Raw genomic sequence first — 26,846 nt, forward strand, 5'->3', positions numbered from 1 at the left:
ATGGATAACGTCCAATTCTATATCCCTCGCCTAAGGCGCAGGATAATAATGAAATATAATCACTACCAAACTTTATTTTTTGGGGGATTTATATGATGTTCTCCGTTTGACATGTTAATATTGTCGTCATGAGCACTTGCACTTAATATTTAAAAAAATAATAATTTTGCTTTAATTTTTGCTTTTTTGTCAAAAATATAATACCGGTTTATCACATCTTGGTATGAATTAGTTTGTTCTGTTAAATCTGATAATATTTTAACAAAATTGATTAGTAATAGGATCTACCTTCAAAGATTTACTGGTATAACAACTTCCTGTTGACATGATATAAAAAATATAACAGGCAGATATCAAAACAGTGGTATAATAAAATGCAAGGGCTTCCACTCCACATTTCCTGGAGCCATTTGCTGAGATTATTGGTAAACAACTGACATGGGAATCAGAAAACTTTAGCTGAGCTAATATCATATCATTTAAGGCCCTTTAATGCAACTTCTATGAGAAAACATATTCACTGCAACATACAGCGTTTATCACCAGATCTGGTCTCTGTGTGACAGAGGTGGGTGGGGTAAGGTAGCTCTCTGGCACCACCAAATGCTGCGGCCTGATGTCCTTTAACAGCTTGTTGGCCTGTGAGAAACTCAGGCTCGTGTCGATTGGGCAGTAGCACACCTGCCAGAGAAAACAGGAGTTCGCAACCAAAGTGCTAATGAGAGTACATGCGGAAAACTATTAACCTCCAGTCAACCAAAATATTTTAATGCATGCTAAAATGATATTTGTTCTTATGTTTTTTTTTATAGGAAAAATATGTGGATTTTAAGGAAGACATTAAATAATTTGTGTTTTCAAAAGCCTTTATCAATTGTGTTTTCAAAAGCACTAAACAAAAGCGTTCTTCACACTTGCTGAGAACAAGATCTGCATACTCAATTTTACTCCAGGGGCATTACATCATATCAACAATGTTGAAACCATTATTACTTGACTGATTAGAATGTGAGTGTATTTATCCCCACGCTTTTCAATATTGTGGTTATCTCCGCTGTCTGTCCGTCCATCCTGGCCACTATCTCCTCCTATACTATTGGCGCTAGAACCTTGAAACTTACAAACATGGTAGCTATGAGCATATGTGCGACAGTGCACTATTTGGAATTTTGATCTGACCTCTGGGTCAAAAGTTATGGGGGTTGATGTGGGGCCAGTTCAGAGATTTTCACTCATTTTTTAATGTTATTTTACATTAACTTCTTCATTTCTACACCAATTTACTTCCAATTGATACTGAACATCTCTTATGACAATACGGTCAATCTCAACTATGCATGGCCCCATTACCAACCCTGGGGCGCCCCCTGGGTCAAACATGTGGCGTGGGGATATGCGTCGGCCTCTGCCGCGCCATTTCTAGTTTTATTCTATTTTGGTTGTTAAGATGTCTGTAAAAGGATTTGTAGGACAGGACCTTTAAAGCAGAGATGAAATAATAATACTCATAGTCACACAAGTGGGTCAGAAGCTGCCAATTATTGATGCAGTGGAATTCGAAAACTAATTTGAGTTTGGTTCTTTATAATTGTCATTTCTCCATAAACAACATTTTGCAGGAAAGTATGTGTTTGTTGTTTATCAAACATTCCCAAATGCACATCTTACTTAGCCACAAAAATATTAACTACAAAGACATCAAATGATAATAATTATATATATATATATATATATATAATGCTATAATAGAAACCTTTATATTATTATAATTATTATTATATTATTGTTTCTATTATAGCATATATATATTTTTTTTAATAATAATACTATGGGCTTCCCTCCTGTGATCTTGATCATGTTTATACCATGACAATCATAATTGGAGTGCAAGTACAGTGGTTCAATAGAATTAACAAAATTGTTGCTGTTATGCTTAACATTTTTTAATATATAAGTAAGTTTGGAAATGTTTTTCTTTCAACAATATTTCAGTCCTAGCATGGCAGGTTTCTTAGTGGTACCCATACTTTTCTGGGTTAGCTGGTACCCATACTTTTCTGGGTTAGCTGGTACCCATACTTTTCTGGGTTAGCTGGTTCCCATACTTTTCTGGGTTAGCTGGTACCCATACTTTTCTGGGTTAGCTGGTACCCATACTTTTCTGGGTTAGCTGGTACCCATACTATTCTGGGTTAGCTGGTACCCATACTTTTCTGGGTTAGCTGGTACCCATACTTTTCTGGGTTAGCTGGTACCCATACTTTTCTGGGTTAGCTGGTACCCATACTTTTCTGGGTTAGCTGGTACCCATACTTTCTGGGTTAGCTGGTACCCATACTTTTCTGGGTTAGCTGGTACCCATACTTTTCTGGGTTAGCTGGTACCCATACTTTTCTGGGTTAGCTGGTACCCATACTTTTCTGGGTTAGCTGGTACCCATACTTTTCTGGGTTAGCTGGTACCCATACTTTTCTGGGTTAGCTGGTACCCATACTTTTCTGGGTTAGCTGACTTTTTCTGGGTTAGCTGGTACCCATACTTTTCTGGGTTAGCTGGTACCCATACTTTTCTGGGTAAGCTGGTACCCATACTTTTCTGGGTTAGCTGGTATCCATACTTTTCTGGGTTAGCTGGTACCCATACTTTTCTGGGTTAGCTGGTACCCATACTTTTCTGGGTTAGCTGGTACCCATACTTTTCTGGGTTAGCTGGTATCCATACTTTTCTGGGTTAGCTGGTACTTCACTATACTAAGTGCATATACTTATGCCAGTAAATGACAACTGCCCTACTGAAGTCAAATTTAGGTTAAGAATGACCAAAGAAACAAATAGAAATAATTGTAAACTCAGAATACATGTTAATAATATTGTTGGTTTTTGTATGTATCCTAATGCTGGTATTGATTTTGTGACCACACGCTGTAGTATATTCCTATATCATAAAGTAATTAATGTTTCATTCCTAATCTTAAAGCTCTTAAATGTTTTTGTTTGCTATTCTTTAAGTCTTGCAACTTGTGTCAGTATAATAACATTTTTTTTAAAGGTGAAGGGACTCTAAATTTCAATCACAAAGGAGGAAGGGGTGGAGTGAAAAAAAATAAAAAATCGGGGGGGGGGGGGGATTCTTGGATGCAATGGTTGGACGATATTTCAAAAATAAAATAATAATAAATATTTGTTTTTTAACCGTTTAAAAAAAATAATTTGGGGGGTGGGGTGGGGGTGGGGGTGTGAGGGTGTGGTGGTCATTTGTGAGATGATCTTAAAAAAAAAAAAAATGGGGGGGGGGGGAGGGGGGCAGGGCACGGGAAATGGTTTGGGTGGAGTCTATTGTGGTATGTCAGGTAAGAGTAGTTTTGTCAAAGTATCAAGCAAATCTAATCATAAATAAAAAAGTTAAGGCAATTTTAGCAAAATTTAATAATTTGACCTTGAGAGTCAAGGTCATCAAAGGTCAAGGTAAAATTCAACTTGCCAGGTACAGTAACCTCATGATAGCATGAAAGCATTTGAAGTTTGAAAGCAATAGCCTTGATACTTTAGAAGTAAAGTGGATGGAAACACAAAATTTAACCATATATTCAAAGTTACTAAGTCAAAAAAGGGCCATTATTCCGTAAATATGACAACCAGAGTTATGCAACTTGTCCTTTTACTGTTCCCTTATGATAGTTTGCGAGTGTTCCAAGTATGAAAGTAATATCTATGATACTTTAAGGGTAAAGTGGACCGAAACACAAAACTTAACCAAATTTTCAATTTTCTAAGTATAAAGGGCCCGTAATTCCATCCAAATGCCAGAGTTACGTTATGTCAGAGTTACATAACTTTGCCTGCACAGTCCCCTTATGATAGTTAATAAGTGTTGCAAGTATGAAAGCAATAGCTTTGATACTGTAGGAATAAAGTGGACCTAAACACAAAACTTTACCAAATTTTCAATTTTCTAAGTATAAAAAGGGCACATAATTCTGTCAAAATGCCAGTCAGAGTTACATAACTTTGCCTGCACAGTCCCCTTATGATAGTTAGTAAGTTTTGCAAGTATGAAAGCAATAGCTTTGATACTTAAGGAATAAAATGGACCTAAACACAAAACTTAACCAAAATTTTCAATTTTCTAAGTATAAAAAGGGAACATAATTCTGTCAAAATGCACGCCAGAGTTGTCTAACTTTGCCTGCCCAGTCCCCTCATGATAGTAAGTAAGTGTACCAAGTTTGAATGCAATAGCATTGATACTTTCTGAGAAAAGTGGACCTAAACGCAAAACTAAACCGGACGCCAACGCCAACGCCGACACCAAGGTGATGACAATAGCTCATTTTTTTTTTCAAAAAATAGATGAGCTAAAAATGAACCTTATTGGATATGGTTGTTACTTATCAAGCTATACCCCTACCCTCATCTGTAACGGTTGGAACGGTCCGAGGGCATCTAGATATGGGAAGTCAGGTTCTGGAAGACAGGATTTTCAAAGGTTACACAATCAACACAATAACACTATATAATAACAAGACTATTGCCAAGCAATATATGTCCCCTACCGGCTCCACCATTGTCTGAATATTTTTATTTTTTTTATTTGTTGCCATAGCATCCAGAATTTTTGACGTAACAACAAAATGAAATGACGTGCATAATGTCCATATTGCCATCTATCCATGTTTCGAGTTTCATGAAAAAATATGAAGAACTTTTAAAGTTATCGCAAGATCCAGAAAAGTGTGACAGACTCACTGACTGACTGACTGACTGACTGACTGACTGACACACAGAGCGCAAACCATAAGTCCCCTCCGGTGAAACCGGTAGGGGACAATAACTGGGGCTGGCAGACTGGGCAAAACTTTGTATTGCCTGAATAATAATTTGTATTGCCTGAATAATAATTTAGCTAACATAAATATAACATGACATGGTTTTGGAATTTATTAAAGGTTATGTAATGGAAACAATAATGGTACATGAAAAAAGGCTGTCAAACAAGAACTATCATTATATTGCCAGCATATTATGGATTAAACTATCATGAGTATACACTTACAACACTAACAACAACATTTCAACACAAAAGCTATTCGAATGTTGTGTAAATACTCAACAAATTGTAATAAAAAGTATTGATCATAAATACATAAATAAATAGTCAACATTACTAATTTATTCGATAAAAGGTAACACCTATTCAACACAACACAACATATGTTATATTGAAACATTTTGGAATTTATGAAAGCTAATGTAATGAACACAATAATGGTACATGACTTTGGCCTGACAAACTAGGAATATCATTAAATTGCCTACATCTTATGGTTTAATCTAACACGAGTATAAACTAATAATAACATTTCAACCCAGTAGCTGCTAGTAGTTCAATGTTTGGGGAAAAACTCAACAAATTGTAATGCTAAGTAATACACATGAATACATATAACAAATAGTTACCATTACTAATTATTCAATTAAAGGTAACACATTCGTTAAATATGTTGTTTTCAAACATTTGGGATTTATGAAAGACATTGGAGTGGTTTGAAAGATCTCAGCACTGAGATTATCATAAAAAAAAAAAAAAAATTAGCCAAAAATAAATTTTGTGACAGACTGATGGATAGATTGACGAACTGACAGATTGACTAATGGACAACGCCAATTCTATACCCCTCCGCCTTTGACAAGTGATTATAAGTGTAAAGCTGAAAGTTGATATTACAAAGCTCTTACCTGTAAATATGATAGTATTTGCAGAAGATTTCCCCCACAATTCAATGAAGTGAATCACATCTCCAATTCTTAGTGACGGGTGACCAGTAAAGACAACGCACGGACACTTGAAGTCATTCTGTACATCTGGAAAAATGAATTATGAATCATAAAAACAAAGTAGCATACGCTTGTTTATAAATGAAGTGCTTGATCATTTTTATCATCAAATAGAGCAAATTAAGCGCAAAAAAATAATACATCAAAAGGGAAAGAATGCAAATATATTATATTATCTATTAATACACGCAATTTCATTGAGATATTGGTTGTAATACAACAATATGTATGACATTCCTGACAGTTTAGTTTTCCCAGCTTCATATTTTCGTCTAAAATTAGCAGGCATTAAAACACATTTCTAGACCTTTAAAGTAAAATAAATAATCAAAATCAACGAGTTTGCGCAAAATATTTCGCAAAATAAAGTTACACTGGGGGCTGACGAGGTATAAGCGTAGTCCGTTTCGCTACGAAGTCGGGTATATGTTTTACTACGAAAACATTGTGTACTTACACATGACATCGAAGAACGGATTAGTGGAAATTTGTGTTCAAAACAGGTAAGATTATGCTTTTGTAATAACAAAACTCTGAATTTAAGCACAATGACATTTCATAGGTCTGTTACATCAAATTATGATTCAACATGTGTCTGGTTTATGCGTTAAACATTAAATTTACCGCTGATTTATCAAACCGAAGTCAAGTTTTATTTTACAAAAATGCAATTAAGGTTTACAACTATGTTTAATTGACACAATTTTACAATTTCCATATTGATGTATGTATCGTTAAGCCACTGGTGTGTTCAGAAATGTATAGGGTGACCCAGTTGTCAGAAATAAAGGCTAAATAGTATTATTATGTATGATCATGTCTCTGACAGTATACGTATATGCCTCGCTACGACAACGCTTTAGCGTGTATGCGTTCCTCACAGAAGACGTATTGGTTATCTCTCAAAGGCGAAATAAAGAACATGTTTTTTTTAAGGAAGAGATAGTAACAACGACACAACATGATCCGAAGCGCACAGTCGACATGGTAATGCACATTATTATGATATAATTAAATTCACGACTAGGCCAAAGGAAACGATCAAAATCGAAAATCCATATATAAGACGACAGTTGAGAGTCGAGAACCTATTGTCGTCGGTCTCAATATAAATTACGCATCTTCACCTTGTGACAATACCTTATACGTTCTTTTGGATAGAGACCGACGATAGGTTTTTAGCATACGGTATTCTTTATCAAATAACATTCGATGCTCGTTATGTTATCTCGAAACTCTGCTTATGTCAAAGTAAATCCCATGTCCCAACTTCGATACTTCTTTATCTCATACGGATTTTTATTTTTACATTTTATCTGTCAAAGCGATTTTCTTGAAAATCGGTTATCGCCAACTACTTTTGAGATGAATTTCATGTTCGTATACATGATTTTACCTGTAAAATCAACACCTGTAACAGCCGTAAGGTGTGGAAAGTAGGACCCCAATGGCACAAATCCGCAATTTCCTAATCAATGTATTGTTGTTAAGGCTTGACAGTGGGTTTCTGTCACAGGTTATTGTTTACTGTGTACATGACGGCCGGTAAATTTACCTCGTGTTACAATGCGCTTAAGGTCTGGTCTCACTATGATGACGGCGGAGCCCCGGTGCGTGATCAGGCATCTACCGGGATGAACCGGGGCCATACCGGGATGAACCGGTGCTCCACCGGGATGAACCGTAGACGACCGGGGACAACCGGGGCTCCACCAGTAAAATATTAAAATGTTTAATACCTCCGAGATTAACCGCGAGTCACCGGGAAGGACCGACAACGACCGGCGTGGCACTGTGAACAACCTGGACTGCACCGGTACGGCACCATAGCTCCACCGGGGCCCAAACAGACCCCGGCAGAGCTACGGGGAGCCTGGTGAATGACGACAGAGTCCCGGTATAGCTACGGTACATAATTAAACCGGCGCTCTGACGGTTCCATCCCGGTTGTGTCTACATTGTCCGAAGGTACCACTGGCTCGGGAAATATCTGACAATGGGCGTGTTAATTCGTGATATCTTTCGCACAGGACTTTCTGTCACTGTAGATTTTGTCGGAATTATCAATTTGCCAGAAACCGGATTGAATGTAATATTTTCAGCATACTTTTTAATGTCGCCACCCATAATATTGAACGTGCGATTTCTGTATTGTACACCTGGTGCAGTGTCACAAGGCATCTCCCACATAAAGGGAACCTTTTCGTTTTGATGCTCATGCGCACAATTAAGCACAGCATCTTTTGCACTGGGAAATGGTAGTCTGCAGTAACTGCAAACCGCATGTGATATGTCCTGAAAAGGATACAGAGACTTCGTTGAGTAACCTATACATTATATTTGTACTTCGTAGCACAACCAATACATACTCTGTGCGAAACCTATACATAAAGCGACTTGTAATTTCCTTCGACACAAAGCATTTGAATAATTAAAATACATGTTCGTAACCGTTTTTGTACTTTAAAATGTGTAATGTACAATGAATCAAAGTAACATGTAGTTTTATTCGATTTAAGTTACAGTAATTGGCTATTTTAACATAATAACCACCTTATGCATTGCTTCAAATCAAAATATTTCGATTTTACCTCAAAATAAATGTACAGGCTGAAACTACGCACATTTGTTATTAGTATGTTATTGAAAACAAGTACCTACCATTACTGGATGTTCCGTTCTCTAATCCATAAACACCAGAAAAGATGAAACTGGCTTGATTAAGTAGTGTATGTACACAATGTTTTCGTAGTAAAACATATACCCGACTTCGTAGCGAAACGGACTACGCTTATACCTCGTCAGCCCCCAGTGAGTTAAGCCATACAAATTTCCAGCTGCGATATCTGAACATTTACGAGCCAACACAAGACTGGCTTTGGGCAGTGCCAGAAAAACAAAGTATTCATCAGAACTACATCGTGTTTCTAAAGCTTCCCAAAGCCAATCTCACGTTCGCTCGTAATTGTTTGGATATTGTAGCCGGAAGTTCACCTGGAATATATTGTGACACCAAAAATAAAATTGAGCATTTTGTACGCGTTAGATCTATGCTACCAGAACACATCCAGCATTGAAATTTTGGCTATTGCTATTAAGAACATTGATATATTTATCTGTTAACTACATATTTTTTTTAATATTATACGAAATATTCGTTGACTTTGAGTATTTATGGGCTTTTAAAGCTTCATCAAACGCAGACGGGACGCATTAACTTGCTAAACTTAAAGGATGTCATTCGCAAATTACAACCTTTCGCCCCCATTACATCATAAAAAAAAAGAAAAAAAGAAAACATAAAATGTGTTTCAGATAATCAATTGATTATAGCCATAAAATACAACAAGTATCAACAAGGGAACCATAGAATACGACCAGATATACACTGTTCTTTGGTCTATACGCCTTTAACAGTGAACATCAGATCATATTCAATCGCTGTCTAGTCAATTATTGAATGATATTTACCGTGTATGTTAGTAAACTGTTTCAGTCTTCCAAGGCTCAGCAACTGTCAAATGTACCAACACTACACTTAACACAGTTGTACACAGAAAACAAAAAGTGTATAAATGAGAAAAAAGTAGATTCAATAGGGTATTTTCATCTGAAATACTGAGAAAATTGAATTTGCTAATAAATAACATGAGGTACAAATCAAAGTACTGACAGTACTGGTGTGACGATGCTTTTGAAGAGAATGGAAATAAAAGCATCAATTTACATGTAAGTTTATCTACATCACCACAATTGTGCATGTGGGTACAAAATTGGGTACAAACAAAAATTGGAAACGAAAATGTTGGGTACGAAAAAATTATGCCAAAAAAAAATTGGGGTTAAAAAAATAATTTGAGTAGGAAAAAAAAATTGGGTACGAAAATAAATTTGGGAACCAAAAAAATTTGGGTACAAAAAAAAATTTGGTACGAACAATTTTGTGTACCAATTTTTTGTTGGGGGTACAGGGAAGTAGTATCCATGGGGAACTTGACCCATTCAGTGAAACCTGAGGCGGGTTACATTCTCGATCAAATCTAAAAATAACTACATTTGGGGTTTTCCCAGCGTCACAGCGTTTGAAGTGCCACCTTGCAGTTTTGTATCTGGTTCCTGTCCTGAACCTCTCGATAAATTTAAAAGAGGACGGGACCCAACTGCCTTTACCTTTATCAATGATAATCAGCAAGGTATGCTGATTGAGAAAATTTAGTTAACTCAATCGGACTGGCTCGGTCTTTTACATAGGTCGCCATTGTGAAGAATTTTTTCATGGCATGATAACTTAGACTAGCTGCTTCGCTGAAGCAGCATCGTCAAAAATGACTTAAATCAGTGGGCTTATGTTTTGTTATTTAAACTTAAGTAACCCCAAATCTGTTTTTAATATAGTCTTAAGTGCATCTCAGAAAATGTTGTTTGTTCTAAATAAGTTGAGTTTTGAAAAAGTTCCATTTCACCTGATATATCAGTCCGCACAGGCTAATCAGGGACAACACTTTTCGCAAAAACTTGATTTTTGCTAAGAAGAGACTTTCTTTAAATTAAAAATATCATAACCATGGAAAGTGTCTTTCCTCATTAGCCTGTGCAGACTGCACAGGCTAATCTGGTACGACACTTTAAGAACATGCATTTAACCCCCTTTTCACAGAGCAGGACTCGTATATATGTTCATGACTACATGCATATCACATAATTCTTGTTTGACTTCTAATGTCAACAGTCAGATGCAACTCAAATTTGCATGAAAAAATGTCACAATGTCAAAATTTTAAAACTCTATTCAAATGTTATATAAAAAACTCCTATAAATACACTGTATTTTAGTGATAAAGGTACATGTATAAGGTACAAATACATCATGAATAAGGTACTTATACACCATGTGTTATATTGCACATTCACTGCTTGGTGACGTACCTCTGCATGTGGAAATGGAGGCTCAGGGAGATATACTTTCGATTGTTTTGAAGTTGAAAGCCTGTAAGAAGAAATTACTAAATTGCGGAATACATCGCAATTCCATCACAATGGTTTTCCATTTTTTGCTACAACAATTTTGTCTGAACTCCACCAAACTCACCTTTCAGATGATTTTTTTTAAACGTTTGAATAAACGTCTATTCTTCCACTCAGAAATAGATATTTACATGATGTTGTACAATGGTAAATACCGGTAATTGAGAAAAGCAAAATTGTTTCAGCAAATATAACGATTTTTTTGTAATGTTGACAGTTGATTTTAACACTTTGATTACATCTTTCAAATGCTTTAAGAACATTAGTGTTTCCAAATTTTATACATGACAAACTCAGCTCAAATACAGCTCTTTAAAGGGAGTGTCAACCGCGATTGACGAAAACAGAAAAGTTTTAATATATCGTGTTTTTTTATACAATTATTAGTTTATATTGATTAAAATATCACAACTGGTATATAACATTACTTGAAAAAAGTTAATATTTTCAGTATATTCGGTAATAAAATCTTGCGATGTGAAATCGAAAGCACATCGCGAAAATAGATGACATAACGATATACACACTATAAATAACGCAAGTAGATTGATCATTTTATATATAAAATATATACAATTCCCTACACATGCACATTTTGCTTTCCTGGGTTTACCACGTGTCGATGATGATCAATCTACTTGCGTTATTTATAGTTAACTTGTATAGTTACTTGGTAGACATACCCAGTAAAATTTATTATCGAATATACTGAAAATATGAAAACTTAACAACTTTTTTCAACTAATGTAATATACCAGTCGTGATATTTTAATCAATATAACCTAATAATTGTAAAAAAATACGGTATTTTAGAACTTTTCTTTTTTCGTCAATCACGGTTGACAGTCCCTTTAAAAACAATGCAAATTTTTCTGCGCCAAAACCTTTAAGAAAACTGAACTCATTTAAATAGACTTGTCATCTGATGGCAAAAACTAACAAGAGCTGTCAGAAGACAGCGCGCTCGACTATTCGAGTGCTTGACATTATAACGTAAGCCATCATGAGGAAATCGTTCATATTCAATAATTTATTAGACGATCTTTCAAAATAAAAAAAGGAAAATAAAAAAAAAAAAATTTTTGGCGGGGGGGGGGGGGGTTGAGAGGGGGTATAATGTCAGGGTGTGGTCATTTATTAGACGATCTTTCAAAAATAAAAAAAGGAAAAAAACAAAATTTATTTGGGGGTGGAGGGTTGGGGGGGGGGGGGGGGGGTGAGAGGGGGGTATAATGTGGGGTGTGGTCATTTATTAGATGATGTTTAAAAAAAAAATTGGGGGGGGGGTAGGGGGTGGGGGTGAGAGGGAGGTTTAATGTGGGGTGTGGTAATTTATTAGATGATGTTTAAAAAAAATTGGTGGGGGGGGGGGTTGGGGGGGGGGGGAAGGGATTCTGGGTAGGGGCATGGGTATTGTTTGGGTGGAATCCATTGTGGTATTCAGGTAAGTGTTGTTTTGTCAAAGTAATAATAAAATGTGATCATATATAAAGAAGTTGTGGCAATTTAAGCAAAATGTTCAATTATCTAAGTGTAAAAGGGGCAATAATTATGTAAAAATGCTTGATACAGTGGTCTGCTCTTGTTCATAGGTTGGGGTCATGTTCGTAAACAAGTATGCAACATATAAAAGCAATATGTCAAAGGATATAGGAAATATTTGGGGTAGTACGCAAACTTTAACATAGATTTATCAATAATATGCATATTCTTAGTATAAAAGGGGCAATAATTATGACAAAATGCTTGATAGAATTGTCTGCTCTTGTTTAAAGGTTGGGGTGATGTTGGTAAACAAGTATGCAAAATATGAAAGCAATATGTCAAGGGACAATGAAAATAAATGAGGTAGTACAAAAACTTAAACATTTGCTGCGTATTCTAAGTGAAAAAGGGGCCATAATTATGACAAAATGCTTGAAAGAGTTGTCTGCTCTTATTTATAGGTTGGGGTCATGTTGGTAAACAAGTATGCAAAATATGAAAGCAATATGTCAAGGGACAATGAAAATAATTGGGGTAGTAAGAAAACTTTAACATTTGCACGGAAACGGCAACGGAAACGCCGACGTGAGTAGGATAGCTCAACTATATATATTTCATATATAATAGTCGAGCTAAAAATACAAAAGGAGCGACCATGCTCAAACACAATTTAAATATAAAATTATAACCCACTAACTAACTGTTTTGATGTAATTTATCCTGTCAAACCCTGAGTATGAAAAAAATGTACATTTTAAGTATGAAAAGAACGCAAATCAAGTTCTTAGCATCAATGCTAGGTTCCATATAATAATTCACCAACCAGTTCATAGATTGAAGAATAAATAATAGATCTAGAACCAAGAAAACAAACTTAAGAGCTGGAATACATACACACTAACAATGATGTTTATATCAGTAACGAACTGTTCTCAATTGAGAATTATGTAATTATGAAATGCCATGGCAAACTTCACTTTCAAGGACAGTCGAAACCCGTTGGCTCGAACTCGCTTGGCTCAAATATCCAGTTGGCTCGAACTGTTCTCAAGTCAATGATTTTTATTGCTATATATTCATGTAAATGTCTGTCCGATGGCTCGAATTTGCGAGGGTGGAATTATTAGATGGTTCGAACTGTTTTCACAGTCCTGGTCACAATTTTCACAAATTATTTTGTTCTTTTGGCTCGAACTCGCTTTGGAATTCATATTGCAAATTAAACAATTACATACATAAATACATACATGTACACGTAGTTCTGTTGAATATTTCAACAATGTGTATGTAGTGCTTATGCATATTGGTTTCTTAGTGCTGTTTCTTACATGTACATGTAAATGTGCTACGTAAACGCCTTCGGATAAAATATAATAATACATTTATTATATGATAGTTTGTTGGATTGTATGTGTAACTGTTTTCATATATTGATTACCGGGGGGTAATAAAAAAACTAAGTATAAACTTGAACCTTATTAATTCAAAAGCATAAAGTAGTACGGAGTTTGGGCAATATGAATACTCTCCAACTAAAGATGTAAATCTTTTTCAGATTCATGTTAGTAAACATAAGTACCGGCAAGTACTAGCAATTGGCTGGCTCCAATTTGGGATGGCTCAAACTTTTGTTGTCGGTCCCTGCAAGTTAGAGCCATCGGGTTTCAACTGTAGTTCTTAAACATTATAGTATAAAATATTTTTAATTTTTAGACTTGAGTCTAAGAATTGGTTGGTAAATACTGTCCTACCATTCTGCAAAAAAACTTTTGCCCTACCATTCTGCAAATATGTTTGAGTAAGCGAGTGTGCTATCCGATATGGGGGATATGAAGTAGAGAGGCACGGTACTCAGCCCACAGCTGTCCAGGTGGCCCGAAAGGCACTCAAAGAGGTCATAGGTCACCCCCGAGGGGTAGCAGGGTACCAGCACGTTACCTCCATTCTTTATGGTGACAGCTGAAATAGTAGCATTCAAAAAATGACATTTTATTACATAGGTCTAGGTCACACAAGAGGGGTAGCAAGGTACTAGCAAGATACCACAGTTCTTAATGGTTCTTGCATGCTTACACATTTTGACACCTATAAATTAACATGAAATAAAAAGACAATGTATTACATAGGTCATAGGTCACACAAGAGGGGTAGTGAGTTACAAGCACGTTACCACCAAGTGTCTTTATGGTAAAGTAAATAAAAATGTGTTATATAATGCTCATAGAAAAATGAAGGTTGTAGTGGGGTATTGGAAATGGTGTCTACATAGTGATAGGAAGGTCCAGGGTTCATCACATATCCTGGGAGAATTCTTATGATCTTCTCCAAAGACCTCCAGAACTGGTTCTTCCCAGGAAATGGACTCCAAAGTGTCTCAATTAGCCTATGGCAATTGAGTTCAAATATTTTTTTTAAACTTACCTTAAGTCGTGAAACTAAGCAAACACTTAGTATGAGCTAAAGTTTACAGTGAAACAAAGCATTTATCTATGACAACTGCGAAAATCACACAATACAGATTTTAGAATTGTTTCACCTGCGTTCACACAGAACTCTCCAATCATGGAGTCTGGATTGGTAAGTGGGGTCTGTGTCAAGGAGCTCAGGATGACAACATTGCTGTTACGCAGAGGGGCTTGGTCTATCGGCTGAAAAGAACGCAAACATAAGAGTAATTGCCTGAAAACACAGGGGGTGATTTTGAAGGGAAGTTTTACAGCAGACATCAGAATAATTGCCTGAAAACACAGGGGGTGATTTGGAAGGGCAGTTTTACAGCAGACGTTAGGACAATTGACCACTCGCCAGCTGACAATCAAACTCACGTTATAATAAATCAGATTTCAATTATTGGGGCCACAAACAAAGACTGTCGGAGTAATGGAATAAGTGTTTTATGAAAACACAACTTAGTGGGCAGAGCGATCGCGTATTTGGCGACTGGTCAATTATCTGAAAACACAGGGGGTGATTTTGAAGGGCAGTTTTACAGCAGACATTAGGACATTTACCTGAAAACACAGGAGGGGATATTAAAGGGCAGTGTAATACCCTTGCACCCTACTGATTTCACCAAAACTAGTCATCATTTTCATCATTTGAGCTATTCATGCATCTAACAATGTGTAAGGGCAATCTTTAAAAACAAATTTAAGACATAAACTGACAGGAGGTGAAATCACACCCATCATAATTTTGCAGACATGATTGATCCATAGGCTGAATCAGGAAATTAATCAACCAAAACAGACATAAAACAAATTTTTTTTTTAATACAGCTGTCTCTATAAGAACAGAATAATTTAAAGTTTTCAATAAATCACGATAATTTTCATTATTTTTAAACTACAACAATTGCCTAAGCTTCTTCTCAATTGACAGTAGAGCTTGTTTTCAAAACCTTTCTCAATTTACTCCACTTGAATCTTATATATTTATTTAATATAATTGATCTTACCTTTGGATGAGTAGTTAGTGTGGATGTAGCAGAAATATAGCAGATCTGAAAAACATATCCATATATACTCGGGTTATATTATAAATGTATGTTAATGGCATTGGAGACACTTGCACATGGTCCGGAAAATTAGCAAAAGTAGTTAATCAATGTGAACTAAATTAACATAATATACTGATGCATGCATACGTCAATGAATACCATGTCATCAAACCCATACTGGTCTTGTTGTTCAAACATCCTATTTTAAGAAAATACAAATTTTCAAAAGTGACCACGATTAGCACAATTCAATTGAATAGTGCAACTTTGTAGGTCACTGTTTAGTGTCTTAGGTCGCAGTGGTGTAGTGGATATAGTGTCTGCCTCGCGATCAGGAGGTCACGGGTTCCTTAGATTTCCCCCATAGACACCAAGTACTGGTTCTAGTTCCAGGAAAAGGACTTGAGAGCGTTTCAAATAAGCCTTAGGCTTTCTATGCAATCGAGCTAAAATAAATAGTATTTAAACTAATATCTTGGGACAGCCCATCACAGCTTTAAGCTTATTGACGTTGGGCATAATGGAACAAAACCTACCTTTTCATACTCGGAATGTATGATCCAGTTACAGCTGCCCAGAGAATAGCCAGAGCTGCAGCATGTCACAGTCAGGGAGCCAAATACGCTCTGAAAAACATTACTTTCTCAGTTACAAATATTAGAAAATAAAATTTATTTTGTTTACTCAATATAAACTCCCATTATGCTTAACCTATTAAAGGTTAGTTGATTTTGCATATTTCCACTTTGAGCAGTTAACATTTTGTATTTTTGATGTGTACATGTTACATACAGAGTAGTTCATGTGCATGGATTTGAAGGGTGTATATAAATACTTTTGTTAAAACAGATTCATATACAATACATTTAAAACTATACTTAATTATTTTGTATTGTGACTATAAGAGTCGCATTCTGAGTAAACTGGGCATAATGCATGTGCGTAAAGTGTCGTCCCAGATTAGCCTGTGCAGTCCGCACAGGCTAATCAGGGATGACACTTTCCGCCTAAATTGGATTTTTGCTAAGAAGAGACTTCATTGAAACGAAAAATGTCATACAAGCGGAAAGTGTCATCCCTGATTAGCCTGTGTGGATTGCACAGGCTAATCTGGATTGACACTTTAAGTACATGAATTATGCCCAGTTTTCTCAGAACACGACTCATAATAAGATACATGCATACGAGCTTCACTCTGGGAAAACGGGGCTTATTTTATGCCTAGACTGTCTGCCCAGATTAATGCACATGCATTAAACCCTGTTATCCCGGAGAACGACTTGTATGAAAGAGTCTTAATAACACTAACACATTTGACATCAAAATTATGTCAGGCCTTGAAGAATCCACTCGACCGCTCGCATATGCGAGTGACGTTGACGGTCGGGTGAGTAAAGTTTGTTAAATACTCGACCGACTGGGCGAGTGCTGTTTTTCAAGTTGAGAAATATAAATTCAGTTCCATAACTCCTGCCACATCGATACAAATAGCGAACAATGTTTCGAACAAACAAAAAATAGGTTTAGTACACAGAGAACCTGCACTTTCGTTTTGACAATGAAATGACGTCACGGGCACAGTAAAATAATTCTCAAAATCGGCTGCGCTCTTTTCGTAGGTGTCAGTGCTCTTAGCTAATCGATTAAAAGTGAAAAAAAAACAGTTAAATATATTGGTCATTCCGTGAAGAATAAAATTTCATTTTAATGTAAATATCAATAAAAAAATAATACATAACTGGTTAATCATAACACTTCTTATATTTAATTAAAAATAAACAGAAACAATAATTATTACTAAACAGAATAATTCGTGATCAGAAGCCGTAGCCAAAATTTACCATATTGTAACCATTTGTCAATCAAGCGTGTCTTTCAATAAAAGTTTGTCTAAAATATTAAAACTCAGCAATGGAAAAGGGTTCTATTTTAAAATATCTTCAAGGTGGTGGAGACAGGCAACAGAAATTAAGGTCATTAAAACGAGAAGCTGAAAGTATTTTGGAAAGGAAACAGGAGCAGAAAACATAAGGAAAGCAAATAAAATCCATCGGATAATGCAGTTAATTTGTTTGCAGTTTAGTGTCACTATGTTACGTAGGTCAAAAAGGTTCTGGTTGATCATAACTATAATTACAGATATTTTTTTTTCTAAATGCAGGGCGAGTAGATTAAAGTGAAGGGCGAGTGGATTGTCAGGCCTACTCGCCCTGCAGGGCGAGTGACTCTGGAAAAATTCTTCAAGGCCTGTATGTTAAAATACAAAATTAAGAACCTTTTATTCATTGAATCAAAGTGATAAGCAAACAGCACAAAACAAAAACAGCCTGCGAGTAACTTGCAGTCTGTTCAGGTTTTATGCTGTTTGCTGCTGCTGTACATCAGAACCTTAGGTTTGGAAACGAAGCCTTTACAACTTGAATCTAGTAAGAACTTTTACATTAATTTTATATTCTAAAGGACTACTGATGCATCAAAGTGCATATTTGAGTGATACAGGGTTAAGCACCTTTTTCTCATTGAATCCCATGACCTGGACTCGAGACATACAGGCGTCTATATCCTGCAGGGTGTAACACTTCCTCCATGAAGTGGGGTTCACCGCCTCCCGTAATGGAAGCGGAAGATTTCTGGAATTGCAATGAACATTGAGTACAAAGTTAAAACTTTTGACTTTACTGAATCTAGATTACTTATACTTACATCTTATATTGGATTTAACATTGATGACTTTGTATAACTATTGTAGTTATCAGTTATTTTTCTACACACAATTTTATTTGGTTTATATATCCTTTTGGTTTTGTAAACAAAAAGACATACTCAGGGCATACAATTAATATCAACATTTAACAACGCCAGCTGCATAACGTACATTTCTTCATAAATTATTTTTGTAAAAATCTTCTTAAATAAGTTCTGTTTTCCAGCCATAACATTTGAAACTGTCACTTTAAAGCATGTTTATTTCATTTTATTTCTATTTAGTTAAATTATGATAATCATTAAAAAAATATTATTCAATAATTGGGAAACATCTAGAGCAAAATAACAAGGTGCTGTGCCTTGCTTCTTTGAGATCCCCACCCTGTTGCAATTAGAAGGCCATTGCAACAATTGTGTTTTAAAATCTTAATTACAAGACTAAGAAAATGGATAGACTGTGCAACCTATAACAAGATGACATTAGACTGGATGGACTGTGCAACCTATAACAAGATGACATTAGACTGGTCGCACTGTGCAACCTATAACAAGATGACATTAGACTGGATGGACTGTGCAACCTATAACAAGATGACATTAGACTGGATGGACTGTGCAACCTATAACAAGATGACATTAGACTGGATGGACTGTGCAACCTATAACAAGATGACATTAGACTGGATGGACTGTGCAACCTATAACAAGATGACATTAGACTGGATGGACTGTGCAACCTATAACAAGATGACATTAGACTGGATGGACTGTGCAACCTATAACAAGATGACATTAGACTGGTCGCACTGTGCAACCTATAACAAGATGACATTAGACTGGATGGACTGTGCAACCTATAACAAGATGACATTAGACTGGATGGACTGTGCAACCTATAACAAGATGACATTAGACTGGATGGACTGTGCAACCTATAACAAGATGACATTAGACTGGATGGACTGTGCAACCTATAACAAGATGACATTAGACTGGATGGACTGTGCAACCTATAACAAGATGACATTAGACTGGTCGCACTGTGCAACCTATAACAAGATGACATTAGACTGGATGGACTGTGCAACCTATAACAAGATGACATTAGACTGGATGGACTGTGCAACCTATAACAAGATGACATTAGACTGGATGGACTGTGCAACCTATAACAAGATGACATTAGACTGGATGGACTGTGCAACCTATAACAAGATGACATTAGACTGGATGGACTGTGCAACCTATAACAAGATGACATTAGACTGGATGGACTGTGCAACCTATAACAAGATGACATTAGACTGGATGGACTGTGCAACCTATAACAAGATGACATTAGACTGGATGGACTGTGCAACCTATAACAAGATGACATTAGACTGGATGGACTGTGCAACCTATAACAAGATGACATTAGACTGGATGGACTGTGCAACCTATAACAAGATGACATTAGACTGGTCGCACTGTGCAACCTATAACAAGATGACATTAGACTGGATGGACTGTGCAACCTATAACAAGATGACATTAGACTGGATGGACTGTGCAACCTATAACAAGATGACATTAGACTGGATGGACTGTGCAACCTATAACAAGATGACATTAGACTGGATGGACTGTGCAACCTATAACAAGATGACATTAGACTGGATGGACTGTGCAACCTATAACAAGATGACATTAGACTGGATGGACTGTGCAACCTATAACAAGATGACATTAGACTGGTCGCTCTTTTAACCTGCCTTTTTTTTAGCTGCACCCTGTTCTTTTTGTGATCCTTAATCTTTATACTAGATCTCTCCTTATTTAATATCCATCCAGGGTTTTTTTACCACTTTTTGGGAAGATAGCCCATGGCTTTGGAATTGGGAATTTTATCGGCATTTTCATGAAATTGGGAAAATTAATTCATTAGTCTTTTTTCCACATGAAAAGTCCACTAATTAGGGAAATACTAAATTTGATATAACGCTTTATAATCATTAAAATTAAAAGAAGAATATCATAAAATACTCTGTAAGATGTAATTGAATTAAAATTGAGATAAAATACGCATAAGACACTTCTTTCTAAAAAAAAAAAAAAAAAAAAAAATGTTGTTTTTTTTTTGGAAATTGGGAATTTTTTTTGCCACATTTTGGGAAAAAAGTATACTTTTTGGGATTGGGAACATAGCCGAATTTCGGCTATAAAATCGGGCCAAAAAAAACCCTGCCATCAATCTTCAATATATGTTCTAGATTGATTTCACGCACTTGAGTATGTCTGCTTTCTTCCAGCGACTGCATGACTTGGTCCGAGGGACTCTCTCAATATAGGTCACCAGCTCTCTCATGTATAGCCTGCAAATGTGACATACGAAATTAAAGACCTTTCTTACTAGATTCAAGTTTTAAAGGCTTCATTTCCAACCCTTAGATACTGATAGACAGCAAACAGCATAAAACCAGAACAGACAGTGTGTTACTCGCAGGCTGTTCTGGTTTTATGCTGGTTGCCATTTTAACTTTGCTTCTTAAGGGGGAAAGGGATACATACAGGATATCTTTAATAATCCATTTTAGCCTGGCTCTACAAAAAGGAAGTTTAACATATGTGTGTAAAGCGTTGTTCCAGTTTAGCCTGAACAGGCTTAATAGGGGCGACACTTTCCGCTTTTATTGGTATTTTTCCTTTTATGGAAGTCCCTTCTTAGCAAATATCCAGTTTTTGCGGAAAGTGTTGTCCCAGATTAACCAGTGCGTTCTGCACAGGCTAATTAGGGATGACACTTTACACACATGCAATAAAACCCATTTTTCCAGAGTTCGGCTCATTTTAATTTACCATCCATCAATACTCAAGTCATTGAAACTGTTTACCATCCATCAATACTCAAGTCATTGAAACTGTTTACCATCCATCAATACTCAAGTCATTGAAACTGTTTACCATCCATCAATACTCAAGTCATTGAAACTGTTTACCATCCATCAATACTCAAGTCATTGAAACTGTTTACCATCCATCAATACTCAAGTCATTGAAACTGTTTACCATCCATCAATACTCAAGTCATTGAAACTGTTTACCATCCATCAATACTCAAGTCATTGAAACTGTTTACCATCCATCAGTACCCAAGTCATTGAACATGTTTACCATCCATCAATACTCAAGTCATTGAAACTGTTTACCATCCATCAATACTCAAGTCATTGAAACTGTTTTTCTAGTTTTAGCAACAGCGACATCCACCTTGACCTAACCAGCCCCAGAAACCATCCTAAGTAAGGTCACCATTCCAGTAGCTATATCCATAGTTTCATCAAGATTGATAAATGCCAATGTAGTTAATCCTTGCTCTGGGAAAATGTGGCTTAATGCATGTACATGAAGTGTTGTGCGCAGTTCGAACAGGCTAATAAAGAAAACACTTTTCTCGTATATGGTATTTTAAGTTCAAAGCAATTCCCTTCTTAGCAAAAATCCAGTTCAGGAAGAAAGTTGAGTCCTGTATTAGCCTGTTTGGACATAAAGTTGAGTCCTGTATTAGCCTGTTTGGACATAAAGTTTAGTCCTGTATTAGCCTGTTTGGACATAAAGTTGAGTCCTGTATTAGCCTGTTTGGACATAAAGTTGAGTCCTGTATTAGCCTGTTTGGACATAAAGTTGAGTCCTGTATTAGCCTGTTTGGACATAAAGTTGAGTCCTGTATTAGCCTGTTTGGACATAAAGTTTAGTCCTGTATTAGCCTGTTTGGACATAAAGTTTAGTCCTGTATTAGCCTGTTTGGACATAAAGTTTAGTCCTGTATTAGCCTGTTTGGACATAAAGTTTAGTCCTGTATTAGCCTGTTTGGACATAAAGTTTAGTCCTGTATTAGCCTGTTTGGACGGCACAGGCTAATCTGGTCTGGTCTGGAACAACACTTTACCTTCATGCATTAGGCCTTGTTTTCCCACTGCGCGACTCAAATGTTACTTATTGACCCGAAAACACCTGTTGACACATTCCCCCTGCAGCCATACACAATCAGATAAACATCACTTGACTTGAAGCTGGTGTACAGAGTGATAAAGGCAAACGAAGGCAAATTTATTTTAATTAAGTATGATATTCATCAAACTCTAAAGATGAACTTCTGGAAATAAATCTTCTGTAAAAGATTTCTCCCAACAAACCAGTGTACTGTGTGTTGAAGGGCACACATGATTTTAAAACAATATTTAAGCATATTTAATTCACATTTATTACAATACCCACTTTCAAATCTGCAATGTTGGGTTGGCACAGAATATCTTCCCCTATAAGGCCTGTATACTGAGTAATGAAGGGCAAACATAGTATACTTGTATGACTTATTGCAATATCCACTTGCCAATCTGCAATGTTGGGTCAGTACAAAAGATCTCACCTCTGGAGCCAGTATACTGAGTAATGAATGGCAAACATAGTATACTAGTATTACTTATTGCAATACCCACTTGCCAATCTGCAATGTTGAGTCAGTACATAATATCTCCCCCTCTAAGACCTGTATACTGAGTAATGAAGGGCAAACGTAGTATACTAGTATTACTTATTGCAATACCCACTTGCCAATCTGCAATGCTGGGTCTGTACAGAAGATCTCGCCTATGAAGCCAGTGTATTGAGGAATCTAGGGCAAACAAAGTATACTAGTATTACTTATTGCAATACCCACTTGCCAATCTGCAATGTTGGGTCGGTACAGGAGATCTCACCTCTGAAGCCAGTGTACTGGGTAATGAAGGGCAAACATAGTATACTAGTATTACTTATTGCAATACCCACTTGCCAATCTGCAATGTTGGGTCTGTACAGAAGATCTCGCCTCTGAAGCCAGTGTACTGGGTAATGAAGTGCAAACATGGTCAGGCATTTCCCCAGGAATTTTGCCAGGCACAGCGGCAAGACAATGCGGATTGGGAGTTACTGCAGAAGGGTGTCCATTTTGCGGGTCGATTTTTAAAATCGATTTTCTACATGTCTTAAATCAAATAAACAATACTTTGGAGCTATTAAAAAAACTACAATTTATTTAATTGCGTATTTATTTTTCCTTAATTTATTTCATTTAAGTCATACTAGTATTACTTATTGCATTACCTACTTGCCAATCTGCAATGTTGGCTCTGTACAGAAGATCTCGCCTCTGAAGCCAGTGTACAGGGTAATGAAGGGCAAATATAGTATACTAGTATTACTTATTGCAATACCTACTTGCCAATCTGCAATGTTGGGTCAGTACAGGAGATCTCACCTCTGAAGCCAGTGTACTGGGTAATGAAGGGCAGACATGGTATACTAGTATTACTTATTGCAATACCTACTTGCCAATCTGCAATGTTGGGTCTGTACAGAATATCTTGCCTCTGAAGCCAGTGTACTGGGTAATGAAGGGCAAACATAGTATACTAGTATTACTTATTGCAATACCCACTTGCCAATCTGCAATGTTGGGTCTGTACAGAAGATCTCGCCTCTGAAGCCAATGTACTGGGTAATGAAGTGCAAACATGGTCAGGCATTTTCCCAGGAATTTGGCCAGGCACAGCGGCAAGACAATGCGGATTGGGAGTTACTGCAGAAGGGTGTCCATTTTGCGGGTCGATTTTTAAAATCAATTTTCTACATGTCTTTAATCAAATATACAATACTTTGGAGCTATTAAAAAAACTACAATTTATTTAATTGTGTATTTATTTTTCCTTAATTTATTTCATTTAAGTCATACTAGTATTACTTATTGCAATACCTACTTGCCAATCTGCAATCTTGGGTCAGTACAGAAGATCTCGCCTCTGAAGCCAGTGCACTGGGTAATGAAGGGCAAACATAGTATACTAGTATTACTTATTGCAATACCTACTTGCCAATCTGCAATGTTGGGTCTGTACAGAAGATCTCGCCTCTGAAGCCAGTGTACTGAGTGATGAAGGGCAGAGCAAGCATGCTGGCAGAGTTCGAGATGAGAATCACATCAACCTGGGAGAGATCCACCATCAACATCTGAAACACAGGTTAGATTTTGTTAAGTTTTGTGTGTTTGGATTTTGTTCAGTATTCAATAGTATTGCATCCATATGATAATGGTCAGTTTATCAATTCACACTTTTCCTGGCTAATCTACTTTAACAGTACTAGGTGCGCATTATTATGCAAGTAACTGTTATTTACTCCACATGCATGGTGAGAATTGACATAACCAATCCAGGACTCGCGCTGTCTTTCACAATTTGAGCCATTTGCAAAAATATTTAAAATTTGGCTCAAGACAAATCTCATTTGTGAAAATGCTAAAATCTCGTTAAAATTGGGCTAAAAATATTCGCCATTTTAACCCAGTCTGGTTTCCTATATTTGTCTCTTTGTTTTAATGAAAGTGTTTGCAATTTGAACACAGTCATGTGGCTGAGCTCAGAATAAAACCCACAATACTCAGATATGAGGTCCAGAAGCCAATTGTATAAATATGGATAACTTAAGCCAATCCAAAACATCACCTTTATTTAGATAAAGATAACTGAAGTCAAATACCTTGGCTAAACCTTAAAAAAAAACGTGCAATTCTCGGATATCTGTTTGAATTATACATTTTATAACCAAAAAAGATATCCTTAAATTGAAGATAACCAAAAGTTATCCGCCGGATAAGAGTTATCCAGATTTATAAAATTGGCTGCTGGCCAATATTAACAAATTAATTAAGCGAGATGTTATCTAAGCTTGTATGAGAAATCCCATCTTAAGTTGTACATATGTAATGTAACATTTTCAGATTAATTTTCTTAGCGAAATCCAATTTGTTTTTTTGCTTATAAAATAATAAATATTGTAAATTCTGGCTGGAATGTGATTGTCTGTTAATAAATTCTGGTTTAATTACTAATACAATGAATGCATTATTTTAGATTATACAAGTTGGTACGACAAATATACATACTTCCAAAGCATACATAACATAGAATGGCCCCTGAAATTTTTGATCTCCTGTAGACAAAAATTCCATAGAAGCAGAAAGTGCCATTCCTGATTAGCCTGTGTAGACTGCACAGGCTAATCTGAGATGACACTTAAAACTCATGTCTTAAGCCCAGTCTACCCAGAGTGGTGGTTATTTAATACGCAAAGAACCTCAGGTGGAGCCAGTTCCATCACTCCAATGACAAACACTTGTCCACTGCATTCCTTCAGTTCATTACTAACCTAAGGTGGGGCAAGTTCCATCACTCCATTGACAAACACTCGTCCGCTGCATTCCTTCAGTTCTTGACTAACCTCAGGTGGAGCCAGCTCCATCACTCCATTGACAAACACTCGTCCACTGCATTCCTTCAGTTCATGACTTACCTCAGGTGGAGCCAGTTCCATCACTCCATTGACAAACACTCCTCCACTGCATTCCTTCAGTTCATGACTTACCTCAGGTGGAGCCAGTTCCATCACTCCATTAAAAAAACACTCGTCCACTGCATTCCTTCAGTTCATGACTTACCCCAAGTGGAGCCAGTTCCATCACTCCATTGACAAACACTCGTCCAATGCATTCCTTCAGTTCATGACTTACCTCAGGTGGGGCCAGTTCCATCACTCCATTGACAAACACTCGTCCACTTCATTCCTTCAGTTCATGACTTACCTCAGGTGGAGCCAGTTCCATCACTCCATTGACAAACACTCGTCCAATGCATTCCTTCAGTTCATGACTTACCTCAGGTGGAGCCAGTTCCAACACTCCATTGACAAACACTCGTCCAATGCATTCCTTCAGTTCATGACTTACCTCAGGTGGGGCCAGTTCCATAACTCCATTGACAAACACTCGTCCGCTGCATTCCTTCAGTTCATGACTTACCTCAGGTGGAGCCAGTTCCATCACTCCATTGACAAACACTCATCCACTTCATTCCTTCAGTTCATGACTTACCTCAGGTGGAGCCAGTTCCATCACTCCAATGACAAACACTCGTCCACTGCATTCCTTCAGTTCATGACTTACCTCAGGTGGAGCCAGTTCCATCACTCCAATGACAAACACTCGTCCACTACATTCCTTCAGTTCATGACTTACCTCAGGTGGAGCCAGTTCCATCACTCCAATGACAAACACTCGTCCACTGCATTCCTTCAGTTCATGACTTACCTCAGGTGGAGCCAGTTCCATCACTCCATTGACAAACACTTGTCCACTGCATTCCTTCAGTTCATGACTTACCTCAGGTGGAGCCAGCTCCATCACTCCATTGACAAACACTCGTCCACTGCATTCCTTCAGTTCA

General features: G+C 36.8%; 1 protein-coding gene across 34 annotated transcripts in view; it reads right to left on the bottom strand.

Moving 5' to 3' along the window:
- LOC127848917 (integrator complex subunit 9-like) overlaps positions 1–26,846 on the bottom strand; it is a 41,961-nt gene that overhangs the window by 8,481 nt on the left and 6,634 nt on the right. For 20 of the 34 annotated variants that reach the window (XM_052381611.1, XM_052381628.1, XM_052381627.1 and 17 more), the window contains 12 exons: positions 24,437–24,576; positions 20,817–20,903; positions 18,353–18,473; positions 16,380–16,469; positions 15,802–15,846; positions 14,881–14,992; positions 14,123–14,303; positions 10,761–10,821; positions 9,306–9,348; positions 5,736–5,861; positions 4,408–4,463; positions 532–681 (listed from right to left, as the gene is read on the bottom strand). In XM_052381611.1, coding sequence (XP_052237571.1) covers positions 532–681; positions 4,408–4,463; positions 5,736–5,861; positions 9,306–9,348; positions 10,761–10,821; positions 14,123–14,303; positions 14,881–14,992; positions 15,802–15,846; positions 16,380–16,469; positions 18,353–18,473; positions 20,817–20,903; positions 24,437–24,576 — 1,212 coding nt within the window. The other 14 variants (XM_052381615.1, XM_052381612.1, XM_052381614.1 and 11 more) reach the window with 13 other exon arrangements.

The sequence above is a fragment of the Dreissena polymorpha genome, chromosome 10 (assembly GCF_020536995.1).
Source record: "Dreissena polymorpha isolate Duluth1 chromosome 10, UMN_Dpol_1.0, whole genome shotgun sequence".
Taxonomy (NCBI): domain Eukaryota; kingdom Metazoa; phylum Mollusca; class Bivalvia; order Myida; family Dreissenidae; genus Dreissena; species Dreissena polymorpha.